General features: G+C 44.8%; 1 protein-coding gene across 1 annotated transcript in view; it reads right to left on the bottom strand.

The window, feature by feature from the left end:
• METTL3 (methyltransferase 3, N6-adenosine-methyltransferase complex catalytic subunit) overlaps positions 1–18,575 on the bottom strand; it is a 232,550-nt gene that overhangs the window by 31,505 nt on the left and 182,470 nt on the right. The window contains 2 exon segments of the mRNA XM_085646255.1: positions 3,866–3,904; positions 4,585–4,772. Of these exon segments, the coding sequence (XP_085502381.1) occupies positions 3,866–3,904; positions 4,585–4,772 (227 nt within the window).

The following is an 18,575-nucleotide window of genomic DNA, read 5'->3' as shown; positions in this document are numbered from 1 at the left end:
GTGGGGGGGTGCTCCACTGAATTTGGCTGGGGAAAGCTCTGGTGTCTCTAGGAGTCTCTGTGTACAGGATGAGTCAGTGTAGTTAGAGGTCACAGGGTCATCTATGTCTCATAGGTCAGGGTGCAGCTCTGACGCCATGAACATGATTTTTGGTTAGCAGCTTGCACTGTACAGGTGCAGTCAGTCAATGTGGTGGTTTTGTCTGCTCCTGCCACACTCCCAACATGCGATAGCAGCTCTGCTCGGTTTGAGGCACGACAGTTTAGGTCACAGCAGTGCAGTTCGTTCAGGCCCACTTCAGGACAGTGCCATGGGATCGCCGTGTTCAGGATAACAGTTGAACAGTCAGCTAGGGAACATTTCAGGACAGTGCTACGGATTAGCTGCCGAGAGAAACAATGATCTGATCCAGGAGCATGCCAAGTCTCTGCCAAGTAGACCCTCAACTCCAGGATCATCTGTTTCTGTTCAGCCTGGTAGTCAGCTCCTTATGCAGGGCTGCTCACTCATGTCCTGTTCTTCTTAGCCAGGTCAGCTTCAAGACAATGCAGGACAGGGAGGCAGCTCTTTCTTCCAGGCCAGACTCCAGGTGATGTCTCCTACCCTCTGGGAAGCTGTCTGTCAGCAGATAACATCTCTCATTGCACAGCAGTCATCCGTGTACTCTGAAGAGCATCCCCTTCCTGGGTCAAAGAAAATGTGCAACTGGAACAAGAAATGGTGTAACAGCTTCCACTTTATATAGGTAGAGCGGACAGGCAATGTATACTGTCTACCCTGTAAGAACCATTTGGGGTCACTTCTTCTGTAACAAGTATTTTCCAGGCTATCTTCAGTCTCCTCCTTTGAGTAGAATGATGCTCTTACAGCAGTGTCGTTTACAGGTTGGCGCACACACAACATAGACACAAAGAGGAGAGCATTCTGCTCCTGGCTATCACCAAGAGAGTCAAACGGCTGACCTCACCTAACGGACCCTTCACCCTCTGAACATCTTTTACCACTACCACGTACCAAATGGCGGCACTCGGGAAGACTAATTAGCAGTTCCATGCAGCAACAGGACATAATCAAATTTCGAAAGTGAGCAGTGTCTCTTCTTTCACCACTTTAGAGTCTTGGTATCCTCCCACCAGCTTCAGGAATGTCAGCAATACACTCCCACTGTCTGGGGAAAGAACCTTACCTTCATTTAGTTCACATGAACAAGCAGGGGGCTTCTAAAATGGAACACACAGGCCTCCATTACTCTGGTTCGCTCATACTCACAACCATGTATTGTGATGTTAGCCATAGGACCGGGTTAGTGTGTAGGAGTGCAAGGTTACACAAGTGGGCCATCTTTAGTGACACAAATAAAACGTTTCCTCACAACTTCGGATTCACAAAACACGGTACGCTGCCACCAATGCTCTACATGTTCAATTAATGACAAGCGAAGGCACACTTTCTCCAACCCTCCAGATCCGGGACAAGTTCAGGACCTTACTCATATCAAGGGACAGGACTACCCCTTCTTACCCCTGCTAGATTAGTGTAAGGCTGAGGTCAAAGTAAAAAACAAGGATACCAGACACTCACAGTTAGGCACTCGAGGCAGGGGAACATGACTCTACACCATGCAGGGGACATTTCCATCCCAACAGGCCCTCAGCCCGCAGGCCCCGTTACAGTTGGCTGCAACAACAGAGTTTGGTGTAAAGTCTGGAACAAGTTGTCTGCAACCAATAGAAAAATGGTTTTGAGACAATATATTTTAATCTTCTCTGGAATTATGCACACAAAGTGAATGATGGTTCTTAGGGCAGGGGGATTGATAACTCACTACTAAACCACATGAATGGTACTCTGAAAGGTGCATGGTGGCCAAAACCCTTTAGGTATCATCTGATTCTTCTTTCAGAATAATAAAATGCAGAGTCTATTTAGGAATCGTTTCACCCTTGCAGAGTATTTAAACCAGATAGTTGTAGAGAGATCTTGTACAGATGGTAACAAACAAAGCACATGGGTGCAACAGAGCTTAGTTTCCTAAAAGTGAGATGCTGCAGGTAAAAGACAAGCTGTTGACCAAAGGTTGGTTGCTAGAAATGACAGTCTTAATCCACAACCACTGTCCGTCAATGAGTCCCTCAATCTCTGAGGCACATCATCACCTTAGTCAAGCTATAACACGGGGGAGATATCCTGCTTGGACACCAACTTCTTTTACAATACAAAAGCCTTTATTTTCACCATGCTGCCAAATATTTCATCACATGAGAACTACCAATAGGGGGAAATGAGAATGTAGATTATTGTTTGGAGGTTTGTGACATCATTGCAAAGTCTGCTGTTGAATTTAAGGAGCTGAAATCCGGGGGTCATCTAGCACCAGATACCCATGAAAGGGAAGCTGTAAAAAAAACATTAGATATACATAAAAAATCTTGGTGAACCAGTAATTGGGGTGAAGCTGAAAAAGATGTATGTATTGGTATTTATATAGCTGGAAATTAGCTAGGAAGCAACAGAGCGCTGTACATTTTATGGGGGCTGTGAAAGAAACCGCAAGATCTTGTTCATCAAGCGGGCATTACAAAAATATGTATCCCACATTACTAATTTCGTATGCACAGTGAGATTAAGGGATTTGCCCAGAATCACATGATGGTCAGCCAAGCGCCAGGGCAGGGATTTGAACTTGAGTCCCCAGGATCCAAAGGCAACAGCTCTAGCCACTAAGCTACATGTCCTCCCTGTGTGCATGAAAGTGCTCCATCCCATGCACTGTGTACTCAAAGCCAAGTCGATCATAAATGAAGCACGCTAGTGCGACAAGGTTGTTACCAATTGGTTCCTTGAATCTAGTGTACCTTGATATTCTCATCTGATTACCATGTTAAAAATTAGCCAACAAACGGGGCCACTACATATTCCCAGTATTCAAAGGGACACAAGCAGACACTGAAAGCCAGAAAAACATGTTAAAAAAATCTTTCAACCTGAGTGCACGAATTCAGATTTAGAATAGTCTTTGCCAACAGTGGCAAGTTTTGCTATTTTGTTGGAGGTGTTCATTAAAATAGCTTATCGGATTAAAAAAAACAACTTATTTTTTTATTGACCCAGACTGGTAAAAAGAGATCTTATTAAAATAAACTCAATTACAAAGTCAATTCTAATGAATTATATAAGACCCCAAGCTCAAGAGCCTTCAATCCCCCTCATCAATTGAGGAAAAATAAAATTCTCTTTAAGTTTTAGGAAACAGACGTGATCTGCAATGAGGCATTCTGGAATCCTCTTCTTTATGCCACTTTCCCATGTTCTATAGAAATTCTCAATTTGAGCCCTCAGGGTGGTGGTTCACCCATCGCCCTGCTTTGTGGGGGCATCCAAATGCTCTGAGCTTTTCTGAATGCTGACATCCCGAACCTTCAGTGAGAAGGATCTGTTTGCAACTAACCTCAAAGTCTTTTTATCTACTGGAGCATAACGGGGACGTCAGTGCTGCATTCTACAGTAGTAATGACATTAACTTGTTTTTATACAGTTCTTTGTATCACACTTCCATCAGGGTCTACATACTGTAAACAACAATTATTACTATTATTCAATTTAAATGGTACTAAATCTGCCAACCATAGAAGGTAGTGTTTGTCTTCCCAGTAATAAAATGTGTGCCCTATCGGGCACAAGCAATGCCAGCAGTAAATGTAATTCACTGAGCCATCTAGCCAGTGGTACAAATCCCATTTCAAGTTCCCAATATAAAGTTGGTACCGGTGTGGGTAAGGGGAGTACCAGGGTAAATCTGTGAAGATCTTCTCTCCTATATCCAAAGTAGATATAAGATGATGCATCTGTAAGAGTCAGAACTTACCCCCACAGCTTTAAACACTCTCTTCCCAACTCCATGGCTCTGGAAATGAAAAACAGAATGGGTCACTGGTTACTGGTGCAATCCCACAAATGATGCGAAGCCCTTTCTTAGTTTCATTGGCATTCTCAGAAAGTGCCACACAATGATAGGGTGAAGCGGGATATATGGGGTTCTGGAAGTTGACATAGCAACATATATGTTCCACTAGTAATAGAGCAAAGGGTGCTGCAGGTCAGACAACGGCAAGACTATGAGTGCATCCCTCTGATGTAGCAGAAGGTGATGCAAGTCAAGACTAAGGTGCCCTAACGGAGAATAAAGTATTAGTACTAGAATCGCAATGAGTGAGTGAAGTAAGGGTTTGGGGTGCACTGACTGGAATAGAGGGGAGAGTACATTTCATGTGTCCCAGCAGGACTGTGTGATAGTTGTGAAATAGGAGGAATGTTGCAGGGCCAACACTAGGATGCATTGTTAGATGTTTTATTGAAATGCACCATCAACCCATTCATTTGGGGATGATACTCTAATGTTAGAGTTGCTTGATGCAGGTCAAGAAAGAAGTGCATGAGAAGAGGCAGTTGCTTGGTTCAAGTCTTGGAATGGTAGAGTATACAGTTCAAGATTCACTGGCATAGTTGTGTGAGGTCCTTGTTAATGGACTGATGGAGGGACGAAATTCAGTGGCGACAGTCTGCTAGCTTAGTACGTTTCCTCACCTGCCCGTCACCCAGAGGAAGAGGAAGCCTTCATCCTGCAATACTGGAATCTGCAGCTTTCTCATTTCATCGTCAGTCAGGGTACCGTAGGGAAGCTCCATGTGGATGTCCCAAAGAGGGTCAGCCATCACCACAGCAAATTTACCAAAGATGCTCACATCTAGGTAACGGATGTCGTAGTGGATCCACTAAGGAAGCAGAGAGAAGAGGGTTGGCAAAGCCAATTGGTCAGGCTATTTTTTATTTCAAAGTATTTTTTCATTGTCTGGAGAATGTGTGTGTATGGGTATGTGGAGAAATGTGAGAATGACAGAATGTGCAAATGCATGGATAATTAATAAGTGAGTTGATGGATGCACGTCTCATCTGACAGCAGCAGTGATGATTTTAACTAAATGCCCGGAATCACCATCATTATGCTGTTATTAATCAGGAGTTAGCAACATAAAGGCAAGAACGCAGGCCATATACCTTGAAATACTATCATTATGAATGTTCGAATTTATATGATCACTTTAATAACCCTTAGTGTAGGTTTACATGTGCTCCATCTCTCTTCACCCCCTAAAGCATTTTAAGATTTTCACCATCTCTCATTAATCTCAAATGCTGGTTCAGATTTTCACTCAGTAACATTGAGCTATGGGTTAGAACACCAAGTAATCCTAGAGTGCGTTTAGATTTGCAACAACACTCATTAATGATTCCTACATGGTCAATTTTGTTCCACCAATCATCAAACCTCAGTACATACCCAGATTTGCACAATCAGCAATAATCAATGCATGCTTATTAACCTCACACACATCATGAACATGAGCCCAGGTTTGCACCATCGCTCAATCTTTATTGCATGTTCAGATTTGCCTCACCCACCAGTAATCCTTTGACCATGTACATATTTGTTCCATCACTTAGTAATCCATAGTACATATTCAGATTTGCCAAATTACTCTCATACGTGCTGCACAGATTTTCACTCATTATTCTTTCATCTCAATAGTTACTTCATCACCTGCCTCTAAACTCTACATTGGGAAGTAAAACGCCCGACAGCAGGGGATTAGCTCTGGTGTGCAAGGACATTGCATGTCAGCTGCCCTAGGCGTGCAATTGTTTCAGAAGAGCAAGCCTTCTGCTGGCAGCACAAGAAAAGTAACAGATGCTCATAGTAAGTTGGCCATGTAAATGTAAGCCATTTGTGAGTCCCTGGACTTGCTTCAACCCAACACTGTGAGAAGGTCAAATTTTTTAAATTTTGTTTTAACAATCACAGTTTCAAACCTTCAGTAGTTACTGAGTGTTCCAGGCTGAACCCTCGAAACAATATGGATGTCAATAACATATAAGAGCTTGACATTTAGAAGGCTAGTTTATGGAATTTATTTTCTGGTGCCATACAGTACCCGAGTTACCAAACCTTTATCACAAACTGGATTAAGTCTCGCCACATGGAAAATCCTGAAAATGGCTGCCTGTAAGAGGCTTTTTGATTGCAGGGTGTCGTCTGCCTGTAGGGTGCTGTTTGTTTTATGTTGCCTCTCTGCCACAGCCTATTCCCACTCATTACCATCAAATCCAATTCACAAAGCATTTCATTTACTCGATCCTATTTTTCCACAATTGAGCCAACCATTGTAGACCATCCCATTGACTGTGTATGGATTGACCTGCTCGGTATTTCATGTAAAATACAAGCACCCCTGATGTCCATAATAATAATAACACTTCAAGGTAAGAAACTGGAATAACTGCTCTCCCAACAGCCTAGCCACCTTGTTGGCTGATAGCTTCAAGTCTGAACTTCACGAAAAGGAAGATCACAAACTGCTCCTTTCTATTTTTAATAAGAATAATACTAATCTTTGTAGACAATATCTGCCCTCTCCCATAGTAGAACAGCAACATAAAACCCTTGGTTCTCAACAGAGCTTGCTAAGGCCCAATTACTCAGTTGCCAATTAGAAAGCAAATGGTATTGAAAGTTTGAACAGCCAAAAGGTTAGAAAAAAGCTTGCACAACAACAATATTAGATATAGGCCTAGAAGAGTGGGGGGAGTCAAAGAAACGCACAGTGCTTTTGTTGGACTAGGTAAAACCAAAGGGGATGATGGACGGAGTGTTGAACATTGCAAGCACTCACACCCAGTCAACTGATCTGGGTTTAATCCATCATCATTCTTTAGCTCACTCCGCCACCCCAGTTCAGACATGGCCATATGCAAATCAGTCTGACCCTGTGCCTCATGGGAACAGTCCAGCCCGAACTGCCAAGCCATGTCTTCCCTGGACCGGAAACAAGCATCCTGGGACCGGTTTCGGGTTCATAACCCTCGTCAGCCAGGCTATCTTGAATCCAGTGGAAAAGTGAGCAAGGGACCACATCTGTGCCATCGTGTGTGCAAAACTGCTAATCGCAAAATTAGCGATTAGCTATTTTGCGAGGCAATGATTCTGCGAATATATTTGCGAACTCGCAATCTGCAACACGCCAATTGCGAAAATCGCAAATAAGGAGTTTTCAAATTGTGAAATCGCAAAATGAAATGCATGAAAAAATCGCAAATTGCGAATTCACGAAATTTGCAATTTTGGTAATCGCAATTGCCACCAAGTTTGAGCAGGTGGTAACCAGGTGCAACCTATTTAAAGAGGCCCACAATGCCACAGGCCTTTTCCACAATGGCTGGGCTGTATGTGATAGCCAGGAGGCTGCGAATCAGAGCTGCTGCACAGAGAAGGAGACGCCAGGAAATGATCTTCAGAGCGTGCATTACCCTGTTCCAGCGGACTGTGGAGGAGATCCATGTGAACTACAGGCTGGATGAAGACAGCATCCTGGACCTAATAGCGGAGCTCAAACCCATAATTGATCACCCCACACGCAATGCACACACCATCCCCACCTCACTGCACTTACTGGCATCAGGGAGTTTTCAGGTGGTGATAGCCACAGCAGGAGGGGTCTCTCAGAGTGCACTGTTGCGCTTCTTCCATGCGTTACTTGATGCAATGGTCCAAAGGCTGCATCACCACATCTAATTCTCCAGCACACAACCGGCACTAGACCAGACCAAGCAGGAGTTCTACCAGATAGTACAATTCCCCCACGTAATTGGCTGCATAGATGGGACCCATGTTGCTATTTCCCCCACCTACAGTTTGAGTATGTGTTCGGGAATCGCAAGTCCGACCATTCCCTGAACATACAGGCAGTGTGCAATGCCAAACATATCATCACTGACATAGTTGCGAAATACCCAGGCAGCACCCACGACTCATTCATCTTTCGCCACAATGGTATTCACCGACGACTCACAAATGGGAGTTTGGTGAGGGCTACCTACTAGGTAAATGCATTGGTCACAAGGACACACCAGTAAAGTACAGCAGTGGCAGGACAGTATGTAACCTGATTCTTCTCATCCTGCAGGTGACAGCGTGTATGCTGTCAGTGACTTCATCCTGACTCTGTACCTGAATCCAGCCACCGCTGGGGAGCGGAGGTACTACAGGGCCCACACAGCCACCCGCTGTTTCATTGAGAGGACATTTGGAATACTCAAGAGCCATTTCCGCTGCCTACATAAGAGTGGAGGAGCACTACAGTACAGCCACGAGACATGTTGCAAAATCGTGGTTGCGTGTGCCATGCTACACAGCATCAAATGCAAAAAGAACTGTTGAAGGACAGAATGAAGAACAATGTCATACATTCACCCCAGTACAGAGATCTGGTCCTAAATCCATCGTTTTTTTGCTCACCATGCCATTACAGTTTGGACCCAGCCATATGCAAATCAGTCTTGACCCTGTGCCCTATGGGAACAGTCCAGCCCGAACTGCCAGGCCAGGTCCTCCTTGGACCGGAAACAAGCATCCTAGGACCGATCCCGAGGTCTCACCCCTCCTCAGCCAGGATAGCTTGACTCCAGTGGCATGGAGAGCACGGGACTCGCCTGTGAGCATACCCGTCCTACTCGGGGTGACAAATGCAAAAAGAACTGTTGATGTACTGAATGCAGAACAATGTCATACATTCACCCCAGTACAGAGATCTGGGCCTAAATTCATCGTTTTATTGCTCACCATGCCATTCCAGTTTGGGCTGGACTGTTCCCATGAGGCAAAGGGCCAAAACTGATTTGCATATGGCCAGGTCTAAACTGGGGTGGCATGGTGAGCAAAAGAATGATGGATTTAATCCAGATCTCTTGACTGGGGGTGAATGTATTGATTGCTTCTGCTTTGTTTCCATCAATTGTGTTTCTTATGCTACACAACATCCGCACCAGGAAAGGCACCCCAGTGGAGCTCACAGATTCAGACTCATCAGATGAGGAGGGGCCAGCTCCAAGATGCAGGACAGCCGGTGTTATTGGCGTGGCTGCCGGGCAACAGGGGCGAGATAAGATCACACAGAACTATTTCTAGGTGAGTAATGATGACACATTGCTACTGATTGGTGCAAAACTGTGTTTTTATTTGGTTAAGTGCAGGAAAGTTACCATCACACTATGTTAGTCTAAATGTCTCACACATGTTGAACACACAGTGCACTACTCCTTCACAAACATCAGTGTCAGTGTGAGTGTGCAATGGGTTAACTCACCCATTGCCATGTGACACTCGGGGCTCTTCACCGTCTGCGTGCATGGCTCATTGCCCCTCGCTCAGAGTTCCCACTGCCCTCTCCTGAGGCATCGGTAGCTCTACCCTGACGCGCACTACGACACCTGTGGGATGGATGGAGTGATGCTGATCCTGCTCAATTGCCCATCCTCCTCCAGTGAACTGAGGGGTCCTGTGCCACAAGTGGCTGCTGCCCACAGCTGGTCCACCGCACATGTTACTTGCACCAATCCCCTGGCTACATCCTTGCAGCAGTGTGCTAACTCGTGCTGCATGCTGACACAGCGACGTGCCAGCACTGATGTGGCAGAGGACAGCCGGTTTACAGCCCTAGTATAAATGTCCAAACGATTGTGGAGGCGCTGTCTCTCCCTGCGCCTGGCTGCACTGTCTTACCGCATCTCAGTACACAGTGCCTCCAGGGCACCCGTCAGGCCCATGAAGCCCGCCCTCATTTGGCTCTGCACTGATTTCAGTGTCTTTCCCTGCAGGCTCTGTACCTCCAGCATATTGCCATCAAGCCCTCCAAAGACCGCGTCCTCGCCTGCGTCAGCTGAGCTTGTGGACGGCCGTGCCCTGCGCCAGGATGAAATTCCTAGACTGGGATGTGCAGGGGACTGTGCTGTGTGGACTGAGGCACACTGGCCATGGACTTGCTGCTCTACCACACCTGTGTCCAGTGGATCTGCCTCCAGTGGTGGCAGTGGTGGTACTGCGAGGCGCCGTCTGCGTTTAACTGGGATCACTGGGCTGCCTTCCTCCCCCTCCTCTTGCCCTGACTTTTCTGCGCAGTGGGATGCATCCTCCCCTCCTGCCATATGTTCCTGTGTTTCTGGTGGTGCTGTGAATGTAAATGCACACATGAATTTGGTGTCCTGCCTCGCATTGGTCATGCAATAAATTTAACAGATTGGAGGTACATGGGTCCTATCTGTCTGTATTTTGCCTTTCCTGATACACACATACTGATTGTACCTTGCTGGGTGTCACTGCTCGGTGCATGAGACTACATCTCCCATAATGCATTGCTGTGTGTGCTTGTATACATGCACTGGAGTTGCATTCCTGTTTGATGCCTGGGTCTTTCCTGGGTGTGTGGGTGATGTGGTGATGTATCAGGGGTGTGATGGCATGCTTCTTACCTTGTCTGGGGTTTTGGGGTTCGGAGCTGTCAAGGTCATCCACGCCACTCACACTCTCTGGCAGCAGGGTGCCCTCAACCAACTCCTCCAAAGGTGTGGATTCAGTGGCAGTGGATGTCCCACCACTGGTTTTTCTTGCCTCAGCAAGCCTTGCAGCCACCTTTTCTTTAGACCTCTGGCGCATGTTGTACCAGCGTTTCCTGATGTCTTCTGTGCTGCGGTTGGTAACACCAATGGCGTTGACCTTCTCCAGATTTTCCGTTTGCGTGCCTCGGTATAAACACCTCCTGCTCCTTTTCGCTAAACTTTTGTTTTCTCTTCCTGGCATTCTCCACCTGCTGCTTGTCCTGTGTGTCCATGTCTCCTCACTCAGTAGCAGTGCACTAGTGCCTCAGCTCTCCCCCCAGTCTCTCACTCTACTTCTGGGAATCAGGTGCAGCATGGGCAGTCACACTTCCTGGTTGTGATGTCATCAAGCTGCCCCTGAATTTCCGATTAGCAGATTTGCGATTCCTTATTTGCGATTTCACAATTAAGGAATCGCAATTTAGGTATTTGCATTAATTTTCTGCGAATATTTGAGAATCGCTAAATATTAGCGAACTTTTATTTACATCGGGATTTGCGATTCTGAAATTGCGATTCTAAGAAAATCGCAATTTGAGAATCGCAAATTCTGAGTTTGATACATATGGCCCTTAGTCAAGAAAGAATCGGTATAAGAATTATAAAGGAGGGAACTAATCAAACTAATTAAAAAAAATAGGATAATTTTCATCCATTCTGGGTCACATGACTGCAGCAGAACATGCTACTGTTTTCTCTCAGGAGTGCCCTGATCCGGAATAACAGAAAGATGCAGTAAAAGAGGCATTTTAGCTCGCATTGTCCTTGGATGCAATAGTGACACCCCAGAGACAATGGTCGTCACCTATTGTACTACTGCCAAAACCAGATGAAACCATCCATTTTTACATTGCTTTTTCCCAGTATTAGCAAAGTATCTACTTTTGATGCATATCTTATTGCCCAGTGTGAGTGACTGGGCTTCGCTTAATACATTATCACCCTAGATTTCACAAAGGGATACTGGTAGCTGTCTTTGAAGAAATCAGATAGATACAAAACAGCCCCTTCAATACCTTTTGTCCTGTTTTACTTTAAAGTACTTCCATTTGGGATGCATGAAGCTCCAGCCAAGCGCTAACAGCTCATTCTGAGACATCACCATCGTTTTACAGCTACCTACCTGGATGATGTTCTTTTCAGTTCAAAATGGGATCTCCATTTAAAGCATTTGGGGTTGATACTGGAAGCATTACAGCAAGGAGGGTTAACAGCTAATCTGGCTAAATACACCATAGCGGCAACACAAGCACAATACCTGGGTTATTTTATTGGGAATAAAAGGTTCGCCCTCAAGTGAAGAAAAAAAAAGATCCTAGTATGAGCCCGCGGCCTACAAAAAAGGAAGTTTGTTCCTTACTGGGTTTTGAGAGACAACTTGTTCCAAACGTTTGGACTTTAGCTTAACCACTTACAGCATTTCTTTTTAAAAGGCCATCCCCAAATCAGTTATCTTGGAGTCAGCAATAAGAGAACGCACCTAAAGCACTTAAGGCAGCTCTAGCTGCAGACACTGTGTTAAGATGTCCACATTTTAAACAGCCCTTTATATTGCAGACAGTCACTTCTGGGACCAGGCTTAAGGCAGCTTTACTACAGCATATATTGGTAGGAAGTTACTGCCTCATAATGTCTTGTATGCAACCACTGTGAAGGAATGGCTGGCGATTCCACGGGCCATGGAGGCATTTAAATATTATCTCATAGGTCGACATTATTAAGTCATAACTGGCCATGTGCGAATGACCTGGTAAGCCACCATCGAGCGTTACGATGATTCCTATCATTACAATCAAAAGCCTTCTCCATAAGGCATCAACCACAAAAGATGTTGAGCAAAGCAGATTGTTTGTCAAGGACGCTGACAATGTCTTCATTGAACGTCAGGCCTTAAGACAGATTGTCAAAGGGTGCATGTAGGATACCCCTAGAACCCAGCTCCAGAGAGAGAAGTATCTAAGAAAGGGAGCACTTTGGTTGGAAGGGGGATCTGTAGCAGGAGGATAGGAGTTCACCAACAACAAGAGAGAACACCAAGTTGTAGCATGCCAAAACTGAATGCCCAAGTTTATTTTTCACCAGAATACCTGACACATCATGGGAAGAGCACACTTGCTTACCCCGAAAGGGAGAACGGGCAGGTATTAGGCAGCAGAAACAATCCCTACAGTATTGAAAAATCAGTATACTGACAAAAGCCATGGACTATTGGCTAGAAGCGAGGAGTAGGGTCTGGAGTTTTGTGGGGTGGGTGGGGGGTGGTTATATGAAAAGAGGACCGATAGTGGGGGGAAGGAAGGGCAAGAATCTGCTAGAAAATGTATCCCCCAATGGTAATGGAAGGGGTGGTACAACGAAATAAAGGCCTGGGGGCTATATAAGCCAGGTGACTACTGGTACAGCTGCAGACTAGCCACCCGGCAACACCCTTCCTTACAATAGGTGCTTCTTTTCAAGCAAGTACAAGGGAAGTGGGGAAGGGAGACTGGCTATGCAGCAACACTCTTCCTTACCATTGGTCCTTCTTTCCAGTCGGAAGGTAAAAGAGGCCGCCAGGAACTACTGGGAATGATAAACCAGAAGGAAGAGCCCCATTCCTGTGGGTAGTGGGACGTTATTCAAGCACAGAATACATGTTAACCCCAAGGAAGCCCAAGTTCAGAGTATGAGAGTTATAAACTGGTACTCCTAAGCAGTATTGAAAAATCTACTTGCCCACTTGCTATAGCGAGTCAGACTAGGACGAGCTATTTTCCGGCGAGTGAACTTAAGCAGGAAAGGAACATGTGTTCTGTTAATTGAGGAAGAGAATGATTAATAAAGATGCCTTTAAATCTTGTTTTAATCTTGACACATTTACTGTCTGTTCAAGGACAGAAGTCAAACATCAATTTGACTTTTTACTAATTGCTGATAATCTCATCCTGGAAAATGGTGTTTATTTTTCTTTCTCTTACTACAGTTAAAGGTTTTTATCCAGTGAGCTGTCTGACAATCATTGTGAAACAAAAGGCTGTAAGATGTCAGTTTTTTTTTCTAGCACACAAAATGTAAATAGCTTGTAAATGAATAGCACAAATATTTCAAAATATATCAGGAATTATGAAAGTACATTTGTTTTTTGTAAATCAGAAGTGTGATGCAAGAAATGATTTAAATAGGTAAAAAATAAATTTAAACACTTCACTTGGTGATGTGCAAATGACAAATACATGCAGAAACTCTATTTCCAAACATTACTGTTTGCACTCTATATAGTTTCAGTAAAACCGTATGTCAGTGGGAAATTTCAATTGAAAATCTGCAGATTGCAAATGACTGTGTGCTAACCCTTCATGCTTTAGTTATGTATTTATTAAATGTGATAGTATTAAATACAATTTAAGAAACATTCCTGTCCCTGCACCAACGTCAATGTGGTTAATGACCTAAGAGGGAAGTCAGGGGTCATGTGCATCCTATATGTGGCTAGATTTGAATTATATATGGAGCAAAAGTTTAGTCTAATAAATCAAACAATAGAGTTTTTTTGCACATCAGACATGCTGAACTTGTGTACTGGAAGGTGCTCTCATATGTGATAATGAAGAAAATGGCGGCTCCGTGAATCCAGTATTTACCTACGATCACATCATTTGAAACCAGTTTATGGGTCAAGAGCATTACAATTAGGTCAAGTAGATAATTTCAATTTCTAGACATGCAGGTCTAGCAACATTTTGCATGATTTTTTGAGGCCTGAAGACCTACAGTGAGAAGCCAACTGAGAGGATTAACAGAGAAAGAAAATACTCATGACCAGGGGATATGCCATGAAGGAATTTAAATCTGTACATGAACATTAATAAACCTGTTTATCAAACAGTGGCCTGCACTTTTACTTTAGCATTAAGAAGTGTCTGCGAATGCTGCACTCTACAAGGAATATACAAAAGACCATCACCTGCCTGTGGGATGTAATGTTCCAATGCTTGACTGAAGATGGATGTGGTTGTTTGCCTGTCGGAACATGATGTTGCCTTCAGGGGTGATTGCTGTTGTCTTTCAGAAGATGTTGCTACATGCTAGGGATGCTAAGCACCTGGCTATGAGTTCTGTATACCTGCTTATGTGCTGCTTTCCTCAAGTCTGTTAGCAGCTGTCTTCATGTGGGACACTGACTGATGGTGGATGATGCCACTAGGAATCTGTTGTTGCTTTCAAGAAGTACTATTGTTGACTTGGATGAAAAGTGACATCAGACTCTCTCCTATTTCCTCACAGTACATGCAGTTCTCATGATTGCCTCTCTTGCCTCCATGCTACTACTCATCATCATCATCATAGTCTTTATTCGATTTTAAAAGATCATAAAAGACACAAACAAAGAACAAGATATGGCATCTAGTGCCCATTAGAATGCTTAGAATCCATCAAGAAATACTTAAATTTTTTTTAAAAAAAGCATTAAACAAATCAGAAGACTACAGAATTAAAATTTAAAAAAATATCAATAAAACCAGGTTCATATCATAATACAGGAGGAAGAACCCACATCCCAGCGTTTATATAGTTTCATAGGAGTGCTTCAGGTATTTACTTAAAGGCTTTTTTCCTTAAGATCCATGCCCAGCCCAAATATTTAGCTAGTGCTATAGAGATGATTGGTAAAGTGCTTGTGCGTAAGATTCTCAATGCAACAGCACTACTCCTGGTACCTAGAGTTTTACACATTGGGGTCAACCAGACACGTCTTGGGGTAGCAAGTACAGGGCAAACAAACAGAAAGTGGGCGATTGATTCTGCTTGCAGCCCACAAGCAGGACAAGTTTCCTCACATACACTAGACCATCTTCCTGTGAGAGACCTAAGTGGTAAGGAACCAGCTCTAAGCTGAAAATAAAGTTTCCTGTCTCCAGGTTTGGTGATCAAATCCCTGGGTATAATTTTTGCCTCCAAATACCAACCAGTCATCCCAGAGGAATTTGCTCTACTCCATACTTGATATTCAACTCGTTCCCAATATATCATTCTCAAAGATATCTTTGAAGGGAACAGAGCAGCCGCTGGATCACTCCACAGCCCCTCCATACCCAATTCTATCAAGGTCTCACGGAGGTTCCTCAACCATCCAATCTTATGGAACACATCAGATTTTATAACATCCATGAGACCTTTGGCATAAAAGGAGAGCTCCGGAGTGGTCCAAAGCCTCCGCCAGTATAAAACCGGACGAAGTTTAGCTATATCCATAATGGCCTTCCTGCCTAATCCATATCTCAAAGGTACCAAAGGGGTACTTTGTGGGAGACCAGTTATGCTACGAAAAAATTTGTTTTCAGCTACAGTTAAAGAGGTTAGCTGGTCAAACCCCCATAGCTCTGCCCCATACAACACAGAACTTAGGACCTTGGCCTCATAAACTTGGAGCACTGGTTTTATTGGTTTAGTAAAAGATTTTTTATGCTCACTAGATAAGGCTCCCGATATTTGTCTGAATTTCAAGGCAGCCATCTCTATATGCTTACTCCATTTATTATCTTTTGTTACGTGCATACCTAGGTAGACAAAGATACTACTGTGAGCCCTGGATGCTGCAGATCAGGTTGGTGTCTGGCAGGAGCCTCTTACATGATACAGATGTTGTCCTATCACAAACTCGGTACAGTGCTTACTGCAGCTGGAGGTTCTACTCCAGGGCCTACATGTACCAAAAGGCATGGGAGACCAGCAGAACCGCCCTCAGGAGTATCCAAGAGTAAGCCTAAAACATCAGGATCATATTCTGAATGTTCCGGACTAAATGCTTTGAACGCCACTGTTTCCAGGTTGGTCACTATGAAGGAAATTAATTCTCTGTATTTTGGCTGCAGGTGAGATTAAGGCTTGGTGATCTAAAACCCCAGATTTACAGAAGACCGATAGTTGTCTGGAGTTGATCCGTAACTAAAAGCAGAGATCTGGCCTTGAGCAACCATCCCTCGAGGTGCGTGAATACATGTATTTTCATCCTCTGAAGTTTGTCTGAAACGCCTGAGGGGCTGAGGGGAAGCTGATTGGTAAAGGGGTCAGCTGAAAGTTTTGTGACACCACCATGAATCGAAGGAAGTGTCTGTGATACTGCAGGACAGATGCATGAAAGTATGCATCCTGCAAATCCAAGGATACCATCCAGTCCTGGATACATGATCTTCCAAAGTCTGAGCAAACACATGTGGGACAGGAAGGGGAACAGATGAAAAAAAGGAGGGCGTAACCATGCTGAAGAATCTGAATAACACACTGAATACAGGGAATTTGATTGTAGTTATACAAGTAAAAATGTATTCTGCCCACTGATGGAGTGGCTGATGGCCAAGGCCTCCTGCTACCAACACAACCTATGAAGACAAAAAAGGACTGTGTTATTTCTTGTGCTGGTTCTGAGGACTGCCTCTGGTGACAGGTAAGACCCTAGAGTATTCACTTAGGATTCAGCAGTGCTGCTGGAACTGACAGGCCGGGGACAGCAAATAGAAAGTCTGTGCTGTAGCAGAGCAGTCTACAAAGCGCTGCATGACAGTCAGGTTTTTCATGCGCTTCAATTCCTGTCTGTTGGTACAGTATGGACTGTGTTGGGATTAACTCTGCTACTCGAAGCCTTAACCACCAGGCTCTCAGGAGTTGGTTGCTGGGTAAGAAAATCTAGGTCTCTATGGGCAGGCCTATGACACCTAGCTACCATGCTAGGATTGGAGTAAAGGGGTGGATTCAAGCACAGCTTAAATCAGGTCGCTATCACTGTTTCTATCAAAGTTTTGTTAAAGGACAGTAAGGGTTCAGAAGAAGCAGACCCAGGCTGAAAAATATCCCTCACTAAATTTCCCTAAATCCCTATTGTTGGACTTGGCCCCTCTGGCAGGTTCACCCCTAAACTTTTTGTAATTATCCTAGCCTTTTCCCTAGGTAGTGTTAGTGGTTTTAGACCCCTAGGCACTTTTACACTGTGTCCCAGTGGAGAGTGCGTGCGCGCTGTGTATGTCTTTAGTGAGACTGACATGCCCTCCCATAGGAATGCATGGGGAATGTGTGTGTCCATGGTAGTTCCTGATGCGTGGGGAGTGCAGGGTCGAGTTTGGTATGTGCGAACTCGTGAGATTGAATGCTGCGCAATGATGTGTGCGGCATTACTGTGTCTAGTGTAGAAGTGCCACTTCTAGAAGCTGGCATGTCTGTGTAATAAATGTGAAGTGACTGTCTGGCTTGTGATTGGCTGGTGTGCCTGGCTCCAGGAATCAGGATGGGTCTGCCCCAGTGGTGAGTGGAGAGAGCTGCATGTTGATGGGTGGGAGGAGTACACCTGGGACCTGAATAGGGCTGGGCTTTCCCCACACAATGCTGGCTCCGCCCCCTGTGGTGCGACTGATGTCCCTAGCCTGTCCTGTGAATAGGGAGAGGGGCTGAGCAAAACAAAGTGCTCAGGAACCAGTTGCATCTGGTTCGCCCCTTCCCTGCACCTTGAGACAAAGGAAACCTGTGTATAAAAAGGGGCTGTGACCCCATGTATGTTGTTCTCCCTTGTTCCTAATTTGAGGGGGGCCCGCTGCTGCTGCCTTGGGTTTTGTTGCTGGGTGCGCGCTCAAACGCTTTACACATTGCCTTCGGGATAAGCCTGACTGCTCATGCCAAGCTACCAAGGGGGTGAGCAGGGGTTATCTTTGGCGTGTAACTCCCCAGCCCTAACTTAGAGTGGTAGTTTCTGCCTGGCTTTGGTGCAAGCCTTAGCCAACCAGAAATCCCATTTCTAACACCTATCATATGCAGCTGAAGGTTTAGCACTTCTGCTGTTCTGCAGGCTGGTGCCGCAAATCAGGTACTCTCTTGGGGGGAGGGGGGGGGGGGAGTACGTATGTCTCAGCAGAAGTATCCCAGCCACTGGCATTCAATAAATCCAACTATAAACCACCATAAGTATAGTGAGGAGGGAATGAGCTATCTGCCTCCTCGTTGTTATCCTCCTCACATGGGACATTTTGTAGGCCTTGAACGGTGTGAGTATCCATTCAGAACAAGGCTTCAGCCTACAGTGGTACTGGCAGTGAGGGAGATGCTATGGTTTTTTCAAAGTGGCT

The sequence above is a fragment of the Triturus cristatus genome, chromosome 1_1 (genome assembly GCF_964204655.1).
Source record: "Triturus cristatus chromosome 1_1, aTriCri1.1, whole genome shotgun sequence".
Classification (NCBI taxonomy): domain Eukaryota; kingdom Metazoa; phylum Chordata; class Amphibia; order Caudata; family Salamandridae; genus Triturus; species Triturus cristatus.
This window is presented reverse-complemented; position numbering and strand designations above follow the sequence as displayed.